Below are 20,071 nucleotides of genomic sequence, written 5' to 3'. Positions count from 1 at the left end.
ACTGCTTGCCAAGACCATTACCTGGGTTTAAGAGCTGTGAATTCAGACATTCACACACATCTGCACAAATATGGATGCTTGTAAATAAAATGTCAAATCTATAGCAAATATTTGAACTGAAACAAAGAGTTAGGCTTTTATTGAGTGATTATTAGTATAAGGACAAATATGTCATGATATTATGCAGTAATGGCTTTACACCATAAAGCATCCCCAGTGACCTCTCCAACATACTTTTCTGCTGTTGCTAGTTAGTAACTTTAATTGACTTGTACTTTCTACATAGCAAATCACATTTTTGCCAACATGTTACTGTTTTTTCCCCCCCTTATTGCAACACTTTGGAATATGTTAGAAAACAGACACTTGGCACTCTGAGTCTCTTGATATGGGTGCTGTGACATTTGGGGAAGTGGAGGGATCCTGCCTTGGTGCTGCCAAGGGCGGATTCCTGCTCTCTGCCGTGTGGCAGGGAACACCACCATCAATCCTTGCTGGGCTGAAGGGTTTGTCCTCACATTTCCCTCACACAGACCCTCAGTTCAAATACATATTCATGTCTTGGGCACATCTCTGAAATTTTATTTCTTTTTGAACTTGTCGTTTACCATTTATTCAGTGAAGAGCCATGTGAAGGCACTTACCTTGTGCTTGACAATCAGTGAAAATTAAAATTAGCAACAGAAAGGTAAAGAAACTAATTTGTATTAGGCATTATGGATGTTTAATCCCAAATTTACTATTCCTGTAGTTAACCCTGTTGACATTAGCAGCTCATACTCTATCAACAATGTGCAGGAATGAGACATTCTGGGCTTGAGGAATTAGCTCGGATAAAAACTCAGTGTCACATAAAGAGAATAGAGATTACTTGTAAAAGCCAAATAACATGGGCTTAAGGATTTTGTCTCTATAAACTTTTGAAATGTTTTATAATTAGTAAAATGTTAATCCCTTGAATAAAGAACAACTTTGCACAGAGGGAGCACTGTACTATTTAACGACTGTTGGGAAGGCTCTCTCAGTAAAAATTCTTCTTAAGAGTTTTGGAATTATTATACTCAAAGAATTTTCATAGGAAGGATCACCCAAACCTACTAATTGTCCCACTAATGAGAATATTTTGGAACAAAAGCAAAAACCTCTGTTTCAAGACATGCTCGTTATCGTTCATGTGGGCACCAAGAACTTCTCCTGTCTCACACAACATGGAAGGCTGAATATCTTATAAAAACAAGTGGTTCTTTGGACTTTATTTAAATGTCTGCAGTTCATTTATACTAAAGGAAGTAAAATGAATCCATGGCCGGAATCATGCATAAAACCTGGTTATATGAGCCTCCTTGTTTTGACTAAGGACAATGCAATCATTTGTTTATAGAAAATGTTACTTCTATTTGACATCTCACAAATCTGGGAAATTTCCCAGAATGTGGTTTTAGGGAATTGAAAACTTAGCTTGGATGCATATGCTTTTGGCTTAGTCATTTGACACAAAAGCGTTTTGCCTTTAATTGCTATAAATGTGATAATGTGAGCAGAGATTCCATGCCATGATACCTTTTCATGTAACTGCCAGTGATAGTGAAAACAAAATCTACATTTAAAGAATGAGCAGGGAAAAAATTTTCAGGTGAAATTGTCATTTAATAGATAACCAGCCCAATGTTTCCCTACAATAAAATTTATGAACTCCTTTTTTTTTCCTGCTGAGATGGCTGGAGAAATCAGTTCTGTTTTGTCATTGCAAGAAAAAATGCCAATAACTTAAAAATATTGAGGCACTTTTTTTTTTGTTTTAATGCATCTCTTTTTTCTGTGATGCTAGGGCTTTGTTCTTTTTGCAGCATATACCCTTGTGCAATGTATTGCGCTATTGTCTCACTGTAATTTACTTACAGTTGACTGAAGTCTAAAAATAATCATCAGCTCATCTTTCTGTTCCCTAAGCTGAGCTATTAACTTGCACAATATAAATCTGTCAAATACAAGAATGATTGATCTAAGTAAGCTAAAGAAAAAAGATGTTCAAATGCTCCCTGTTAACATGTAAATTACATTAACATAATCTTGAATTAATCATATACACTAGTCTGTAAAGTAGCACCTTTTATATAATGGGGAAAAGCTACAGAGGTATTTTAGCTGTGATTGTGCTGCACATTGACAAGTGTGTGCAAAACACAGTTGCCTTCTGATAGATGATTCATCCAGCTCCTAATTACTGCTTGAAGGTTAAGAGGGAACCTCCTGGGGCCCTGAAGCATGCCACGCTGTTGAGCCTGCAGAAACATCAGCTCTAAGCTGGTGTCCTTGGCAAGCGTCTGAGCTCCTCAGCCAAAACCTTGTCCCATGTGATGATTCAGGCTCAGGCTGGAGCACAGCACCAGTGAGCAGCAGCTGTGCTGCTCTCCTCATCCTTCATCTCTATGGGAATGAGGACCAGCCCATTGCTGCACCGAGAAACAGCACAACACACGGCACATTTCATGTCCAGTCAAAATGCTGGCAAGTGCAGCACTTCAGAAAAGCTCTAGTTTCTTAGAGCCTAGTAGCTTTTGCCTTTAGAATACCAGGTGGTACTAATCTATTTTATTAGTTTGTCATTTATACTGAAATAGAAGATATAAAAAGACCACCTCCAAAAATGTCAGCTTTTAACTTACAAGACTTTGCATGATATTGGAAATTTTGTTGTGAACAGGCATTACAATCTGCCAAAACTCATCATTTTTTATGTCTAAATGTACTTCCAGAAATAAGAAACAGCTGAACCATAAGTGTGCTCTACACAAATTAATTATTGTGCAAAATACAACAATTGTTGGCTTGTGTCTCGCTACAGGGGGTTATAACATCAATGATGTCATGTTTTACTGGACCAGAGGAAATGATTCAGTTCGAGGTTTGGACACACTCCAGCTGGCACAGTACACAGTAGAAGACCACTTTACCTCTGTAACTGAAGCTGTGTACGAGACAGGTAAAAACACCCCTAAAACCCTTTCTGGGTGGAGTTTGAACTATGGCTTTGGAAACACAGCAGCATTAAGGACCTGAGCACGCTGCTTTCTGTTAGGATGACAGTTTTCCTGTTCTAATAATTACATTCTTGAAGCCAGAAATATTTTTCAAGTTACAAGCAGAGACCAAGCTAATATAAAGACTGAGCATTTTCTTGGAGGCTACACATTATCTAAAGAATTACAAACAAGAATCTACTGCTCCTTCCATACCTCAGGGAGAGCTCTTGTGAAGGAAGAGGAGCATGCAGCTGGGCATTTAAATTGGAGGCAGATCAGGGTACCCAGCTCAGATCAGCCATTCTGGCAAGTTAAAAGCCTCTATTCATCTGTGGGAATTCCAAGAATATGCTGCATGCTTTCACAGCTGCAGGAATTTGAGTTTCATGGCTACTGCTTGTAGGAGCTGCTGTGTTTCTGTGGCAGCTCTGCCCAGCCTGGTGGGCAGCAGGAAAGAGATTGCTCGACCTGAGGTTCCTGTGCCCAGGCAAGGGTCAGGAGGATTTCCACAGACCTGCTCCTCTGCCGAGCTCAGGAAACTGCTGTAGAAAGTTTCCTCTAACTACAAGACCTAACCTCAGGGAACAGTGTGCTCTTGATTATTTTCCAGAGATTTTGAAGAGGAATTTCAGAGTTCAAGACCTGCCAAACCTTCAAAACTGCAGTTTCACTAGAGGACATGTTTCTAGTTCTGAATCACAGAAATATAGTTTCTCTATTCCTTTATTGGGTATTTCTGCTTTAATAACACAACACAGAGAAACTTGTGATCTAATTTCAGGTATTAATTCAGGCTAAAAAATTGAAGTTCTCTAAATGGATGTAAAGGTATAAATTAAATACATACATAAATATCAGGCTCGAGGATCACAATTTCTTGCTACTCATGTAAGTGACATCTGCTTGCCTTCCTCTTTACAGCTTCTGGGTAAGCAGCATCAGGTTCAATCAAAGAATAATCCTTTGCTGCTGTTCTGCCCAGAATGGTATTCCCCATACAGGAAAGTGGAAGAGGAGACCTGCTTAATTCCTATCACAGTCTATCACAGAATCAGGAGTTTAAAGACAAAAATGTTTGGTTGTTTTGGTTGGTTGTTTTTTTTGGTTTTGTTTGTTGTTTAACTAAATTGACTAAAATCAATTTCCAATTAGAGTTGAAGAGGTATGATCAGATGAACTGTACGCTTCTTCCAGTAAATGATGGTGTCTTCCTCCCTTTGTCTTGGCAGGAATCATATGTGTGAAGTCAAAAGCCACTTTTTGTTTTAATTACACGTTTTAAGACACACAGATTAATTCAATTAAAATTTCTCACACCTACTTGTTCCAGTTCTTCTATTCAAGACAGCCATGTTATCAAGTGCTGTGCAATGTTCTTAAAATTGAATCTCTGAATCCTCTTAATTTTCTACTGAGTCATTCTGAACTAAGTGCTATTTTCTACAGGTTTTTTGGAAAGCAGTGCCTACTGTAGGCCATATTAAAAAAAAAAGCAACAAGATTATGGAGCTGTGTAATCAATTTTGGAATGAAAAATGTTGTTTTGCATTTCCTTGGTGCCATTAATAGATATGAGAGTAGCTTATAAATAACAATGGTGTTATAAATAACAGCTGTTTCTAACCACTACAACTCAAAGGACTAAAGCTAAAGTTATGAGAGAAGAGCTGTGTGCAGTATTTCCTAACACAGCAAAAAAAGCAATCAGGGTTTGATACTCTGTGAACTTGAACAGGCAGTACAGCTGCTGTGCAAGTGAAATATTGTACAGCAGTGCAAAACCCAAGTTCACGTACAGGCACTGACAGAGCCAAATTTAAAATGCAGTCAGCAAAATTCCTGCATAAGTAACTTCAGTAAATTTAAGAAAAGGACACTGAGGATTAATCTTGTTTGTAGAACAGCATGTATCACATAATAGTAATCACATTACTGTAATCACATAATAGTAAGTCACTTTGAATAATGTTAGCTAGATTTCTGGCTAGGGTTTGGTGTTGATTTTGTTTTGGTAGAGAACAATTTAATTTTGGACATGGGTAATTTATTAGAACTATTGTTAGAACTATTTCCTACATGTCTTTAACTATAGTCCTCATTCTTTGTGCACTGATAAACTCTTGGACTCCCAAACCATATTATCTGCATCAGTGGGTGCTGTGTTTTTATTTTAGCTGTCCAGCCAACACCACCTGCATTCTCAGAGTAATAAATACTCATATAAAAAGCTTGCTTTTCTTACTGGAAAAACATAAAAGCAATGAAGAACTGTTTCAGTGTAGCTTTTTTGTATAAATAATCAGAGAAATAAGGCTGAAATACATTTTAAAAATTCATTTAATCTTTTCTTGTGTCACAAGGCAAGGTCATCTATATCTGCAGCCTACTTCCTGACAGATGTTTCTAGGAGTAAGTCAGACAAACCTCCAAAGTGTCTGCTTCACAGCCTCCCTAGATGATTTTTTCCTGGTGTTTATTACATGCATATTTTCCTCATGTCTAATCTTGATCTCCCTTGCTGCATTTCCAACCCATTATGTGGATATTGAAGACAAATGTCCTGCTTTTTTTCAGCAGCCTTTTCACTGTATCAAGACTGATATATCTTTTCTCAACAATTTTCCTCTTTTTAAATTCATATAAGCAATTTTCTAGATGTACTGTCTTTGCTATTGTTCACCCATTGAATTTTCATCTCTTTGCTGATATGCCACACCCAAAAATGGGTTCCCATTTGATATCCTCTGAGGATGGAAGGGTTTACTTAATACGTTCCATGAAATCTGCTCCTCTTTATGCATTCTAGGCTAATATTTTCCTTTCATGCAGAAAATTATAATGCATTTTTGACCTTGTTCAGCTAGTCATTCCTCCTAGTTCTCTGACTCCATTTTTTTCCTGCAACCACATGTTCCCTGAGCTCTGGGAGCTGGTGATTCCCATCTGAGTGCAGGACTTCATACTTGTTGAATTCCCTTGTTTTACTTGCATTTTAATATTTGGTGAGATATTTTGTACTCCAGTCCTCTTCCCCAGTGTGCTAACTCCACTCCTAACACACTCATGGTATGTCATCGTGTTAGGGAATAGTTTTGGGCACAGAACAGACCCTATGTGTTCCCACTTGATAAATGCTTCTGTTTTCACAGCAAGCAATAGCTAATTAATCTCAATTTCCATTATTAGTCGGAGAAAGAAGCAAAAACATAATTTAGAATTTCATGCTAATTGGCTGCTGATAGCTTTTTTCCCCAGCATCTTTCCTTAAGTCTTGCCCCCAGTGCTCAACCCTCCTGTCAAGTCCTTGGCAGCAGCAGGGTGAGGAGGCTCAGCTTGCTCAGGTCGAGTCTAACGCTGAGTCTCCATCCCAGAAGGCAGGGAGAGGCATGGCAGGCAGGCAGGGCTCTGGTGCACGTCCCCACTTGGAAAATGTCAAGTCAACAAACTGGCACATTCGAGTGGTATTATTTTGGCAGAACAGAAGGAAAGAAGAGACAGAAGCATAAATTAAATCTCTGCTCCTTGATGCACAAAGACAAGATGTTTGCTCTGTTAAAAAGGCTGCAAAAGGAGCTGGCTGCTGTTCTCGTCTGCAGTCGCTGCCAGGGTTTTGATGTCTGTCTCAAATCCTGCTGGAGCCTCCTTGGGCTGGAGGCCTGTCAGCCCTTGTGTGGCTGTGCAGGGCTGAAGCTCTGTGCCACTGGCCACTGCCTGTAGTCAGCTTCCCAGGGGGATGTCACAGCTAAGCCAGGAAGGAGTTGCTCTCATTTATAATTAGTGATCTGAAATAAAAATGTATACAAAATAAATAGATTATATAAAGTTTGTAAAAGATTGGATGTTCATCAGTCACGGGCTCTTTCTAAATAGAAGCACTGCCTTGCTTTGTCCTACAGGCTCCTCTGCAATTTCCCAAGGTTCAGGAGATTATTTAGTTAATAATCAAATTTTTCTAGGTTTTTCAGTACTTTTCCTTTTAAGGTATGGTGCACTGAATAACTTCTCCTCTTCCCTTTATCATTTCTTTTATTGTCTGTAATTGCTCTCCAATTGTTACTTCTGAGAACATATTCTTTGCCATACAGGGCTCACAAAGAATCCCAGAGCTATTCAGTAATAATCTTACCTGGTGATTCTTCAGTCAGCCTCACCTAAGATTCAAAGAATTACCTGTGGATATCTATCTGTTATCATATTATGTTCAATTTACTTCTCTGAGCTCATAGCATCCCTCTATGTAAACAAGCTTTTCCACTTGAGTTGATGTTTTCCATTGTGAGTGTTTCTGAGATACTTCTTCAGTGTAGAACAGTTTAGAAAAAAACAATTTTGGAAATTTTGAAAAAGTTACAGTAACATAAGACCATATGGAAATGCAATGAATGGAAAGAATATCAAGGATATTAGGAAGCATTCTTTCCTCCTCTGAATTTCTTTATAGCATAGACATGAATAAACTTGGAAAACTTTCGGTGGCATAATTTTTTTTTTGTTGTTTTTTTTTTAGGTAAGCTAAGTGGATAAATATACATACACATATACACTACATGAAAGGGTTTGTTTCACTCTTAGGAAATCTGAATTTAAAACTTATTTTTTGTAAAGCATTTTCATGAAGATGATACACTTGTTGAGAAGCCCAGCCTGAACTTTCATTTCCTTTAGTTCACCTCTGAAAAGCAGTAGTGGTTTGTAAGATCTGCAGCATTTCTGACCAGTGAATGGTCCCAGCAGAGGAGCTAAGGAAGGAGTTTGTGAGATCTAGACTATAAAGGACAGAAGACTGTTTTTTCTCTGAGGGAAGGACAAAGGAGCTGTGATAGCATATTAGAGATTTATATTGTCATCCTTGGCATCCTGCAGCAGTCAGAGAATTGCATTTCAGTCGCACAACTTATTTATCGTGTAAAAGTGGGGACATTCTGATTACCCACTGCCTGTGTTCATTGTAAACAAGCAATAACAAAATTGCATACTGAAAACTACAATTTCAGTGTATAGTTATACCAGTGAAGTCTATTTTAAGCTCTCCTGTCCTCTGCCCTGAAAAGATGGGTGAGAAGGAAATGATGCATTGGTAGAACTACACTGACGTGCTTGTGTGAGTTGTACATCACACATTTTAGCAGACACCCAAGGGGCTATCATGAATAATTCATGAGAGAGGAAAGGATGCTCTTTGTGCCTGGCTGCACAACTCTGTGCAGGACACCAAAGTGCTTCTTACATAAAGAGTGATGTGGAGCAGTCTTTTACTGGAGTAGAGTTCAGCAGAAAGTCCAGGAAGTGGTTGTGGGGAAGGTGGTCTCATCCCAAAGCACTTAGAGTGGAAATTAGGAACTGCTGCCAGTATTTAGTGAGAATCAATCCTTCCTTAATTACCTCTGCCGGAACCATTCACAGGTCAGAAATGCTGCAGAAAAGATCAAAGATGCAGCATTCTGCCATCAGCTGGGAACAGATGCCACAGAAAAATGGGATAATCAGAAAATGAATGACCTAGGGTGAAAAGGAAGCTTGTTTAGGTTTATGTGCTTCCCAAGCAGTGTAACAAGTCATTGTTGACAGAATCATCAGTGTCTGATAGTCAGAACTGTAAATTAGAATATAAGTTTAAAATCCAAAAGCCAAACTTCAATGACAAGTTATAAAATGACATAAACCAGTTTTTATTGCCTTCAGAAAGATCTGACTCAGACTAGGCCTAGGCCTGCTCAGCTACTGGGAAAAGCCTGTGCAGGTATAATTTTGATGATGCTTTAACAACTTTGGTCAGCTGGACTTTCTCCTTTTTATGGTACTTAGCAGTAGTGAAGGTTAGAGTAGGTATGGAGACTGTCATCTGCTGTTTGGATTTGTTCTTCATCTACAACTTAGAGCTACTGTCTACTTCTGTACTTCTGCTCCCATAAATTCTATAACGCCTGCATTACTCAGCCGAATGTTCTTTTGCTGTGGGGTCACCTAAGTAGAATACCTCACCCTGAAGTGTGTTTGGAGTATATATATTGACAGTCATTTAAGTTCAGGTTCATCTGAGAAACTGTTACAGGGGGTAATTCAATACTTTGATAAGTGCTAATGCTGTGCCTTTGCTGCACTTAGATATCTGCACAGAAATTATTTCTGTCATGTTAAGAAATTTAAATCAGAGCAGTCTCACACTGAGGTGACATTCATCATGGGCCAGAAACTTGAAAGGAAAAACATATTTTCATTTTAATGCAAGTATTTTGTTGTCGAGCAAATGGCAAACTTGACAGTTTTGAGGAGTTAATTTGAGCTGTGCTTGAGTTAACTCTAGTAAAGTCAGGACTAGGATTTCATGAACCTGTTTCAATGTTGTTCTGGCTGATGGCACCATGATCTCAGATGTGCTAGTCAAAGGCAATGAGATACAGCATTGCTCTCTCACATGCAGCTCACGCAACAGGAGCAGCAAATCTGTTCTTTTAAAGATGAAAACTTCTGGTACATGTGTGGTGTGGATGAAAAAGGGACTGCAATATTTCTCTATCTTCATTTTATCCCATTACTCATTTCTTTAGCATGATAAGTGTGCTCTGAATACTTTTTCTCAACTACTGATTCCTTCAGTTTATTACAGGAGGAGCTCTGATGATTTCTATATATAGGTTGCTTCAAAATTTCCATTATAAAAGCTCTTCTGAACTCTTTAGAGAAATGCTGACACTATTATTATCATGTCCATGATATGTCTTTGGATTCTGGCAAGCAGAATGCCTTAAGGTTAGAGAAATGTCTCTTTTTTGTTCCCCAAAAAGCCACTCAGCTATAAGCTGTTACATCTCTATTTCTCTTTGTTCACCTTACTTCAGAAATTTCTGGCATCAGAAAAAATAACACCAGAATATTCAAAGGACTTGTCTCAACTTGGAAATTGCAAACTGTGGCTTTTAAATCTGATATTTTGAACTAACTTCGCATGTATGCACTTAACTTTTATACTGAGGTAAATAAAGATACAGTTGTAGGGCAGTAACAAGGAGAGGGTGTTATTGTGTGGCTGTATTGGCTGTTTCAGGGTTTTCCTTCTTGACAGTGAGTTCTTCTGAGGCTGAACCACAGGAAATCCCCAGGTGCCTGTGGCACTCCGCAGGAAGGATGGCCCGGTCTCTTCACTCCCCTTTGCTGGGCACATCCCTCCCTGTGGTCAGCACAGAACACAACACACACAGCTTTTGTGGAGTATCCAGTTCTCTTTCCCTACAAGTGCTTTGTGCTGCAGCCTTTTGTTGTGCAGACTCAGAGTTTTCCCTTTGCACCACGCTCATTTCAGAGCACACTGGATGCAGACAGAGAAAGTAAGGTCGCACAGTCGTTTGTAAGTTTTTCACTCCCTGACTTCTGAGTGCTTTACTTTGGTCTCCATACACTTAAAATCAGTTTTGGTGAGCAAAATGACATTTATTGAAACAACTGTATTGGTAAAAGTCACAGCCTTGGTAGAGGCACTCTGGTGTAATGTTCCTCTTTTCATGTAAAACTGTTATAATTGTGTAGAAAATATTTGTACATCTTGCCTCATGGAGATAGTTGAACTGTAATGTTTGTACCCTTTCTTTTAGTTGAACACTTGAGGATTTCAATATACTGAATTTACAAAGAAAAACTGTAAACACAGAGTATTTTTACGTTTGGAAGGAGAAAGAACTGACTACCAGAGGACTACTTAGTTTAGTAGGGAAGAGATGGTCAATGCGGCAGAAAATGGAAAACAAGTTAATATTAAAAATTAGGCATTGATTCTTAGCAAACAGAATCCTTTACCAAGAGAAATGGGTGTGTCTAGATATCCTCAGACTAAGTCTTCATGTCTGTGTGAAAAGTGGGCTCTATTCCAACCAAAATTATTTAGTTCAAAGCAAGGCATGATTAAGGAAATTTAGTGGCTTGTGATTAGGGTCAGACTACTTAATGCAATTCTTTCTGTTTAAAAAAATCCTGTTATTGTTCTCTTGATGCCATATATACAATGCTTTTAAAAACTGCAACTTAGCCATCCATTTTCTCATCTGAGAGCAGTAAGACACTTCTTGGCATCCACTGCTTGCACTTGAGGCTTTTAAAAGTGCTCTTCTTTGTGTCTCACAGCACACCTGAGGGATGCACAAATAGCCTGTCTGTGCCTATATTGCTGTTGCTGAAGTAAATTCACTGTTCTGTAGTTTTGTCCTGACTCACAGCAGGCAGCATTGGAAGCAGATATTGGTGCCAGAGAATAGGTTTTGTATTAAAATAGCGGAAGCCAAAGCTGTTGGACTAGAGAGCATTTGTCTCTCACTGATATTTCACTGGCATGCAAATGTTAAAAAGATTTTGTAAAAGCTTTATAACACTTATTTTGTAACCTGGAACTTCAGAACAAGAAGTCTTTTCTGCCCATTTAAAGAGCAAGATTTTGTTTTCCTGTAATGCATTGAGCTGGTAACAATTTCAGGTGGTGTGCTTCAACATAGCCAATTTTTGCTCAGTTAGGCAGCTGGATAAGAAATTCAGGCTTTGCTCATTAGTGTGCTGCCCCCTCATGAAACACAGTTCTGTATTTGACTCTGTGATCCCAAAAGTTCATCTTCTGGAAATCACTGACTTAGAAACAAATAATTTGAGCCACAACAGTGACACTGCTCAGAGCAACACAAACACTCTAATGCACTAATGCAAAGGAAAAATAGATAATGAGGATGCAGCGATACTGCTTGGGTTTAAGTGGGATGTAAGAGGTAGGTCAACAATTTCAGGGCAGGTACCCTCAATCCACATCTTGAGCAGTAGTAAATAAAAAGAAAAAGAAATTGGATATGTGAGATAGTTAAAAGTAAGAACATGTGATACCTCCATGAAATGACAATCCTTACTCTAGTTGGCACAGTGGCTCACTCGTGGTTATGAATAGCAGCAGCTAAACCCATACATGATTTCAAATTTCCTTGCCTTGTGTTGTATGGTGAAACATCTTCATGCATTGATGGATTTATTTTTTGCTTTACTAATCTTCATTTAATTTCCAGTTCAAGGTGTCTCGAATAAAACTCTGGATATGGTGACTGAATGTTACATATTTGATTGTTTCCTTCAGTTCAGAGTCTTCAATATGAATTTTTCAGTGCCAGGTTTAATTTTTACAAGCTTGTTTGTTAAGCTTTTTCCACATTGTAGCACACCAAATTAATACAGGTTGTTATTTCAAGGATCTTTTCAATAATTGTACCTTCACAATGTTTTTTTCCCTTCCACAGGACGTTACCCAAAACTTGTGTTTCACTTTGAACTCAAGAGAAACATACTGTATTTCATATTAGAGACATATGTGCCATCCATCCTTCTGGTTGTGCTCTCCTGGGTGTCATTTTGGATAAGCCAGTCGTCGGTTCCAGCCAGAATCTGCATAGGTGAGGAGCTGATAAACCAACCCAAACGCAGGGCTGGGCCGCTGAGACACCTTCCCTATTGCACCTACTTGGCATCCGTGTCCTGAAGCTGCAAACGCTTCTGACTTTTATGGAATTACTTTTTGGGTTTGCCATACTCAGTGCATCATGTGGATTCCCCTTAAAGCCTTGCTATTCTTTAACTAAGAAAAATGCCTTTGGCAGCTACAGGAAGGAGACTTATAGACAGGGGAGGCCGCTGAAATCAAAGCAAAAATTATTTTGGAAATAATTTAAACATATTCAAATACAGGGCATGCACAGACAATTGTGAGGCTTTTGTGAGGTCTCACGATACATACTAATTAACACATGAATAACAAGAGAATTATAACAGATTAAATATAATTAATTTCAAAGGAAGGATATTCTGAAAGGGAAAGAATGCAAATCAGGTTTGATCAGGCTGCAGGTGTGATGAAAAAATACTCCTACAGAACAGGGAATAAAGAAGGATTTCACACTGAATGAGGCCAATGGGCAACTACACTGAACAAAATGATATCTGAATGTTCTAAAGAGACCTTTTGCATAGATTTGCAATAATAATGTGTTAATCATAATTATACATTCCATGACACCAAAATCTCTCTCATTTTAATTTCTGGTCTTCTCAGCTTTGCTAACATTTTCTGTTACTCTTTTTAAGTATTAACTTAAGAGTCACAAGTTAATTTTAAAGTCTTCTTCCTAAAACATGACCCATTAAATGCTGTGGCATCCTAGGAGTTTCAGATCCAGGGAAAACTCTCCTGCAGTAGGGCCCTTGCAGTGGAGGCCCTCAGTGCCATTTGTGTTATACTAGAACATATATTTTTCCATTCCACAGGTGTCACCACAGTCCTTACGATGACAACTCTGATGATGGGAGCCAGGACTTCACTCCCAAATGCTAATTGCTTTATTAAGGCAATTGATGTGTACCTTGGTATCTGCTTCAGCTTCATCTTTGGAGCATTGTTAGAGTATGCTGTGACTCATTTCTGCACTCTGCACCAACTCAGCTCAAAGGAACTTCCAAAGGTAAATTAATTATTTGGTGTTGTCCTACAAACTGGATTTAAATTACCTTTGCTAAAAAAAATGAATTATCTTAGCACTAATGGTAAATGCATTTAAGGTAGTTTCTTTTTTAGAATTAGGGCGGGGAAACATAATAATCTTGAGAAAAAGAAAAAAATATTTGTATACCTGGAGCTTTTCTGGAAGAGACCAAACAAACTGAAGCACTCTTCCTTCTCTCCTTTGGTATGGGCTTTATGGCCACTTATAAAATGTTATGGATGTCTCACAAAAAATCATAGGCACTTCTTGTCTCACAGGCAATAGCAATAACTCACAGTTCAAAAATTGGTCTGAGCTTGGTGACTTGATGCTACTGCAATATGGAAAAAAAAAAGAGTTTATACCATTCCATTTATGAAACCTGCACATGCATGGAACACGGGTCAATCTCCTTGCAGATGTCTTCATGTGCTGGGTGTATCAGGTCCCTGTAGCTTTCTGCTCTCACCTTCTCTTTCAACAGCTGCACCTGAAGTCAGACTGGGATCCATTTTCCCTTCTGCATCATTTTTATAACAGTGCTTTTTGTGGCTCTGTAGAGTTTCTCACAATTCTAAAATACTCTGAAATATACTTAAAATAAAAATGGATGAAATCAACATAGGTATTTTTGAGTCTGATGGTTGCTGAAATAATGAGGACAGGTTCATGAAGAGGTTTTGTCACATCTTCCATCTCCAGTGTATAGCAGTGCTTTCACAAGCAAGGAAAAATAAATCACAAGGAAGCTGAAAGATGATTGTCTTGCAGATTTTAATTATGGAACTGAACCTAATATGCATGATAAAGAAAATTTTAAGCAGCTTATGAAATTTCTGGATTAATAGAAAAAAGTAAAAGATGGAAAATGAGAATAACAGGAAGGAAAAAAAAAAGGCAGAAAGAAGTTTGGTTGAGTGCTGTAGGGATAAATGTCCAGAAGCAGAAAGATTGTTAACTGTTTAAGCCAAATTAGAACAGAGCATCACAAATGCCTAAACAAAGCTCCTCAATATACTCAAGAAACAAGATATTGAGCTCAAGTGGAGGAGCTTCAAAACCTTTTGAAGGTCAGGCAATACGTGGGTGGTGGGGGGGTTATGTCTAGATAGTTCCATCAATTAATATGAGATTTTGGCTGTTTGGATGAAAGATAGGTCCTGCAAATGGACAAGAATATTTTAAGAGCAGTTGTTGGGTCTAGGTGTGTGGAGAAAGACTGCAAAATGGACACAAAGCTGAGCCACCCAGTGGGTTGTGTGAGATAATGTCTATCGGGGATTGTCTGCAAATGGGCAAACACCCATTTCAAGTGAGGATTTGAGTAGAAAGCCTATAAGTAATTTTTATTCGCAAGGCAACATCAGTGACAATTCCCTGTGAGCATATCCATCTTGTGAAGTAAGTGGCTGTCATTTTGCTCATAGTGTACAGAAAAAAAAAGCTGCTTGGAGGTTCTGGTAAGAAAGTAAAGTGTTTCAGTGCTCGGTTGATTAAGCATCTTTGGCTCTGTGAAGGGCACTTATGCTGTCCTTGCCTTCACCTGCCTCTGTCAGATTCCCTTTCATCTGGAGCAGGTACTTGTGCTTGCAGATGGGATAGACATGGGAACTTGTAGACTTCAAAAATGTGCATGGAGGTACGGGGAGGTACAGCTGTAAAATGAGAAAGGAAAGTTTTGTGATGAACTTTAGGACCAAAAGAAATAGTCTTTCACTTCAGGCTTGTTTTCTGCTTTCTGCTGGGCATCAGGAGTGAGCAAGCAAGCCAAATGCACTTCTTGCCCACATAAAGAGAGGGGTATAAAAGAATGAACATTTTTTTGGTCCTAGATCAGCTTGTGACTCTATAGAATAAGGAAAATTCTTGTCATGTCTTTTTCCTACTGTAGCCAAGGGCAAGCACCACTTACTGATCTGGGTATCATGGAGAGCGCACCTGACTTGTATTTCTCATTTCTTGTTGTAAAAACAAAAACATCACAAGGGCAAAAATACCAGCTAAAATCTCATGTCACTGTCTAGCAGCTACTTAGCAATTTATGTGTGAGTATCGTCACTGCAAATGTGTTGTCCTCATTATAAAATTCTCTTGTGGACACAGGTTAATTGGAAATCTCACATCCCAGTTTGTTATTCCCATATGTGAGCTGATAGAAAATTTGCACTCAGAATTATGTAAATAAATGTAGGAGGTGAAATGGAAATGTCACCCTCTCTCTTGTATAGGAATTAGTGGTACTCACTTGCCTCCCACTTTGCTCTTTGAAGAAGTTGGGCACTGGTATATCAAACCCATCTGAAGCCCCTGAGATCTCCAGTTTATAACATAAACTGGTGAAACAGCTCATCATACCCATGCTCTTGCAATGTTTCAATCATGTGAACCAGGACCCACAGAGACACCTTCAAAGCTAATGGCAAAAGCATAGGAACCACCTGCTGCAAGGGAGGTCAGGCAGAATGTGCCATTCACATCAGCTCCAGAGCAGCAGGCTGCTTCAAAGGAGAGGTTGCCTCTCCTGAGCTTCTTCTCTTTTGTACAAAGGCGTTAATTGTGCCCTCTTAGAAAGCACAGAAATATTCCTTGGGTTTCCTCTGTCTTTTACCTAAACCTCCACCGTTAAGGCAGAGCAGAGAACAGTTTGAAAACTGCAAATCATTTTGTAAGTGTGATGTTCAGCCTCTGTGGTGGTTCTGTGCAAGCCTCATGCAGTCTTTATGAGAACCACATAAGCTCCAGGTGTGCAACACTCTGGGCTGAAATATTTTTAAGCTTGAGCAGCTTTATTATCCAGTGAAAGTGACAACTTTCCTCAATTCTGTTGGCTCTTGGATGTCAGCAAACACTTCACCAAGTGTAAACAGCAGCCCCAGTATCAGGTGTCATAGACAGTGCTTTTTGGGTGATGTACAGCATCTTTCCTGGATGGTACTGATTTGGTATCTAAATAGAGCCCTCCTTAGTGCCAGCTGCCATTTCCTCATTGACAGCTGGCAGCCAGAAAAAAACCTAGTATGACATTTAAAACTGGAGCCACAGCTGAACACTCAAAACACAATTTCTTTTTTTGATACAGTGTAAACCAGCTCAGTCTTTCATCATGCTCAGTTCTTCAAAACAATCTGGAAAAGTCCCATGATAAACCTACTCTAGAAGACTGCAGTTTTTTATAAATTAGCCGGTATGGTTCTCTAGACTAGCTCCCTCCTTTCCCAGCTATGTGATACAGCACTTTTGCTCTAAACTCTCCTCTGTTTTGCAAGAGCTCTGCCCTGTTGCACTGCAGATAGAATCCTGTACATATGCACTGCTTATGGTATTTTCTGCTTAAGTGAGAACTGCCCCTTGGGGAGCTGAAAGGAGTCAAGAACAGCCTCATAACACATCAGCCTCCTGGGAATCACTCACATGCAGTTGTGAGAAAGGAGAAGTGGCACGTACACAATGTCCTTTCATGCTCTGAAATAAAACTAATTCTGAACAACTGATAGTCAGCCCTACCTGAGAGAAAAATAGACTCTTAAACTGAGCAATGCCCCAAATCCTGATGGTTTTGAAGTACAGATGTCGTAATGAAAAATGAAAACTGGAGAAAAATGTCGGAATTCTTCTGTCAGGTTCCTTTATTTTATTAATTTTTGAAGTGCTGAGTGCATTCATTAGGCTGTTGCTCCAGAGTCTCATTTCAAGGGCCAGGCACTGCTGACAAAAGCTCCTCTGCCATCCTCAGCACTCCCCTCAGCTGCCTGGACTTTTTGAAGCAGAAGAGAGAGAGATTTATAACAGAGTCAGGCCTCAAGTGAAAACTTGAGGTTTGAATTTTAGTACTACCCTGGGGATTTTTAAAGTTTCAGACTGGAGTTTTATGGGTTGATCCTCTTAATGCTTTATAGGCAGATTTTTGTCCCAGCCTTTCACAGAGGTGTGGGAGGCCAGGTGGAGGATGACCAAGGTTTTTTTGGTCATTGTGTTTTTAGGATGACACATGTGTTGAGCTACGTTTATCTCTCAAATAAAATATCCTTTTTTTTTTTTTTAATGGAAAGTGGAAAGCTGCATTAATCCCTTTTCTACTGCCATTTGTTCTGCTTCACTGATTCACAGCAGTTTGAGGACATTGTCCAGGCTCCACTTTAATTTTCAAGGGTGTCAGTAGTTTTAGATGAAGAAGACAGGCTCATGCTGTACACATGCACCCTGGGCAGAAGAGCAATTCTGTACCGGTGTGGAGACCACTTAGGTGGTTTAATTGGCTTTCTTTGACTTTAATAGCTGGGGTATACATAAATGAGCTTTTTGTCTGGCTGCACATGGGAATGTACATCTTAACCTTTCGAAAGTTTGTCCTTGTGTAAACTGTTTCTTCTCATGATGCAAATGGAAAAAAGCAAGTTGGTCAGATGAAAGAGATTCTTCATTCTACACTTCACAAATAATTTTTTTAGACTTGTCTTACATTTATGTCACCTACTGATTTGGGGGGTGATAAAACTATCAGGAGAAAAAATATTATATATATGCCTACCTGAATTAAAATGACCTCTCCTCAAAGTAGGCATAATAAGGTTGGGTTTAGATACAAAATTGGAGCCAGTCTTTGTAGCTTTTTTCTGCTGGTGTCTCTGCAATATCCCAAGCCAAACTGAATACCCCAGAAATTCCAAGGAAGTTTTAGAGCTGAAGCTGCAGCTGATGTCTAATCCTGTGTCTTCTGACTCAGAAAAGCCACTGACTTCAAAGGGTGAAAATTTCATACACGAACTTTATGGCTCTGAGCCATTTCTAATCAGAGAAACAAAACCCACCAGAAGGTTTATACAACATTCTCCAAAGACCTGTCTTGATGCAGTGAAGAACATAAAAATATTCTTAACCCTAGCATAGCTTTGAACTTAAAGCATGGGTTTCAGGACTTGACAGAAAGTATCACAAGCTATTCAGTATTAAGTCAGCTGTGGGTGGGGCTTGTCCCTCTTTATTTTTAAAGTCGCTTGATTTTTATCACAAAGCACCAGAATGGGGTAGCCAGTTGCACATAAGGAGAGTGTCTTGTATCCTGGGGTGCTTGATTTGGGGTGCAGCCAGCTCAGCAAGGTCTGGCAGCTCCCCCACCCTCTCCATCCCCAGGCTGGGGCTTTTTCTTCACCCTTCCTGGGCATTAACCTGTGCCGGTATTTGCCCTGAGCAGAACACAGTTTACTGTTGTGCCTCTCAGGGATTTGCTGCTGTCTTAGGTAAAGTTCCTTGTCCATATTTGAACAAATCCAGATTTGCTTGACAGTGCTTCAAAAGTTTTTGCTGTACAGCGTTGTTAAGTCAATGTTTTCCCCATAACTGGAGGCTTTGAGGGCTGCAAGGAGCTGCCTGGTGCATGCAAGTGCTTGTCCTTGAAGTCGAGGAGTGAGACATAGGAGGAGTCAGCAGAGAAATCCCATTTGCTGCAGCTCTAAATAAACAGGTGTTGAAACATGCACTTAAGTAGCTGCTGTTGTGTTCCCTATCAGATTATTGATGATGATGATGATGAAGAAGAGAAGAATGGAGTCCTGGCAGCAGTGACAAACAGTTGCAGTGCCCCTGACAATACGAACAAGACCGATTCAAACAAAAGCAAACAAACCAGCACTGACAGAAAAAGGGAGAGAAGTCAACACAGTGTGTGCAGTTCAGCGATGTCGGTAATGAAAAGACTTTTCTGTATCTTTGACTGCTTCCATGTTAAAAATCCTTACCACATAGACAACTATGCCAGATTCTCTTTTCCATTATCATTCATCATAATTAATGTGCTTTATTGGGTGTATTATTTGTATTTATAAATATTTTATTTCTTAATATTAAAGTTTAGAAAGGGGACGGTAAATTGCGAAAAAATGGATAAATTACATTTGGATAAAGGGATACAAAAGGACATGCCACCTTTTCAAGTGTGTCTGAAAATTTTGTTAACTCACTTTTCTGTATTTAAATGTCTGTCATCCAAAACTGGTTTTGTATTAGCATGCGTGTCCCAAACTATTTATCAAAGGCCAATAAGTCCTTTTTTTAAAATATTTAATGCTCAACTTTGCAAATAAGAGTTATATTATACTTGTTTCTGAACTCCATTGAATAAATGTAAAAATGAAATGAAATGTTGCTTTCCTTTTCTGCTTTCTGTACTCAGTTCCTTCTAGTTTTGTCAATTATGCATACATTTTCCAGATTATATAAGAAAATGTTTAATTGCAGATCAAAGTGGTTTTGCTATGTAGCAAGAAACAGTTCTGAAGACACGAGCTATCAACACAAACAAATAATCTGTTCATCTTTGTAAGGTCACAAATATTTATTAAGATCACTCTACATTTTTAGACACGAGTCCCATAGTCATCAATGGCTTTTCTCAGAAAGTGCAGGGCAGACTACAGAAATGGACTGGAGCCAAAAGGTTTAAATCCAGAGAGATGTATTTCTCTGAGTGAGGATTTAGTTGTTCACCAATCCTTAATGGAAAATGATAATTTATCCTGACGTTTATACTCTGTACTCTGCTCAGTCACAACTGCC

At 39.0% G+C, this 20,071-nt stretch overlaps 1 protein-coding gene across 1 annotated transcript in view; it reads left to right on the top strand.

Annotated features, from left to right (window-relative positions):
- LOC121341725 (gamma-aminobutyric acid receptor subunit pi-like) overlaps positions 1 to 19,341 on the top strand; it is a 52,322-nt gene extending 32,981 nt beyond the window's left edge. The window contains 4 exon segments of the mRNA XM_041415519.1: positions 2,846 to 2,983; positions 12,284 to 12,436; positions 13,305 to 13,498; positions 19,027 to 19,341. Of these exon segments, the coding sequence (XP_041271453.1) occupies positions 2,846 to 2,983; positions 12,284 to 12,436; positions 13,305 to 13,498; positions 19,027 to 19,341 (800 nt within the window).
- Positions 19,342 to 20,071: the final 730 nt, after the last annotated feature.

Source organism: Onychostruthus taczanowskii, unplaced genomic scaffold (assembly GCF_017590055.1).
Source record: "Onychostruthus taczanowskii isolate IOZ18803 unplaced genomic scaffold, ASM1759005v1 scaffold5, whole genome shotgun sequence".
NCBI classification, from domain to species: Eukaryota; Metazoa; Chordata; class Aves; order Passeriformes; family Passeridae; genus Onychostruthus; species Onychostruthus taczanowskii.
The sequence above is the reverse complement of the archived record's forward strand: the minus strand, read 5'-3'. Positions and strand labels throughout refer to the sequence as shown.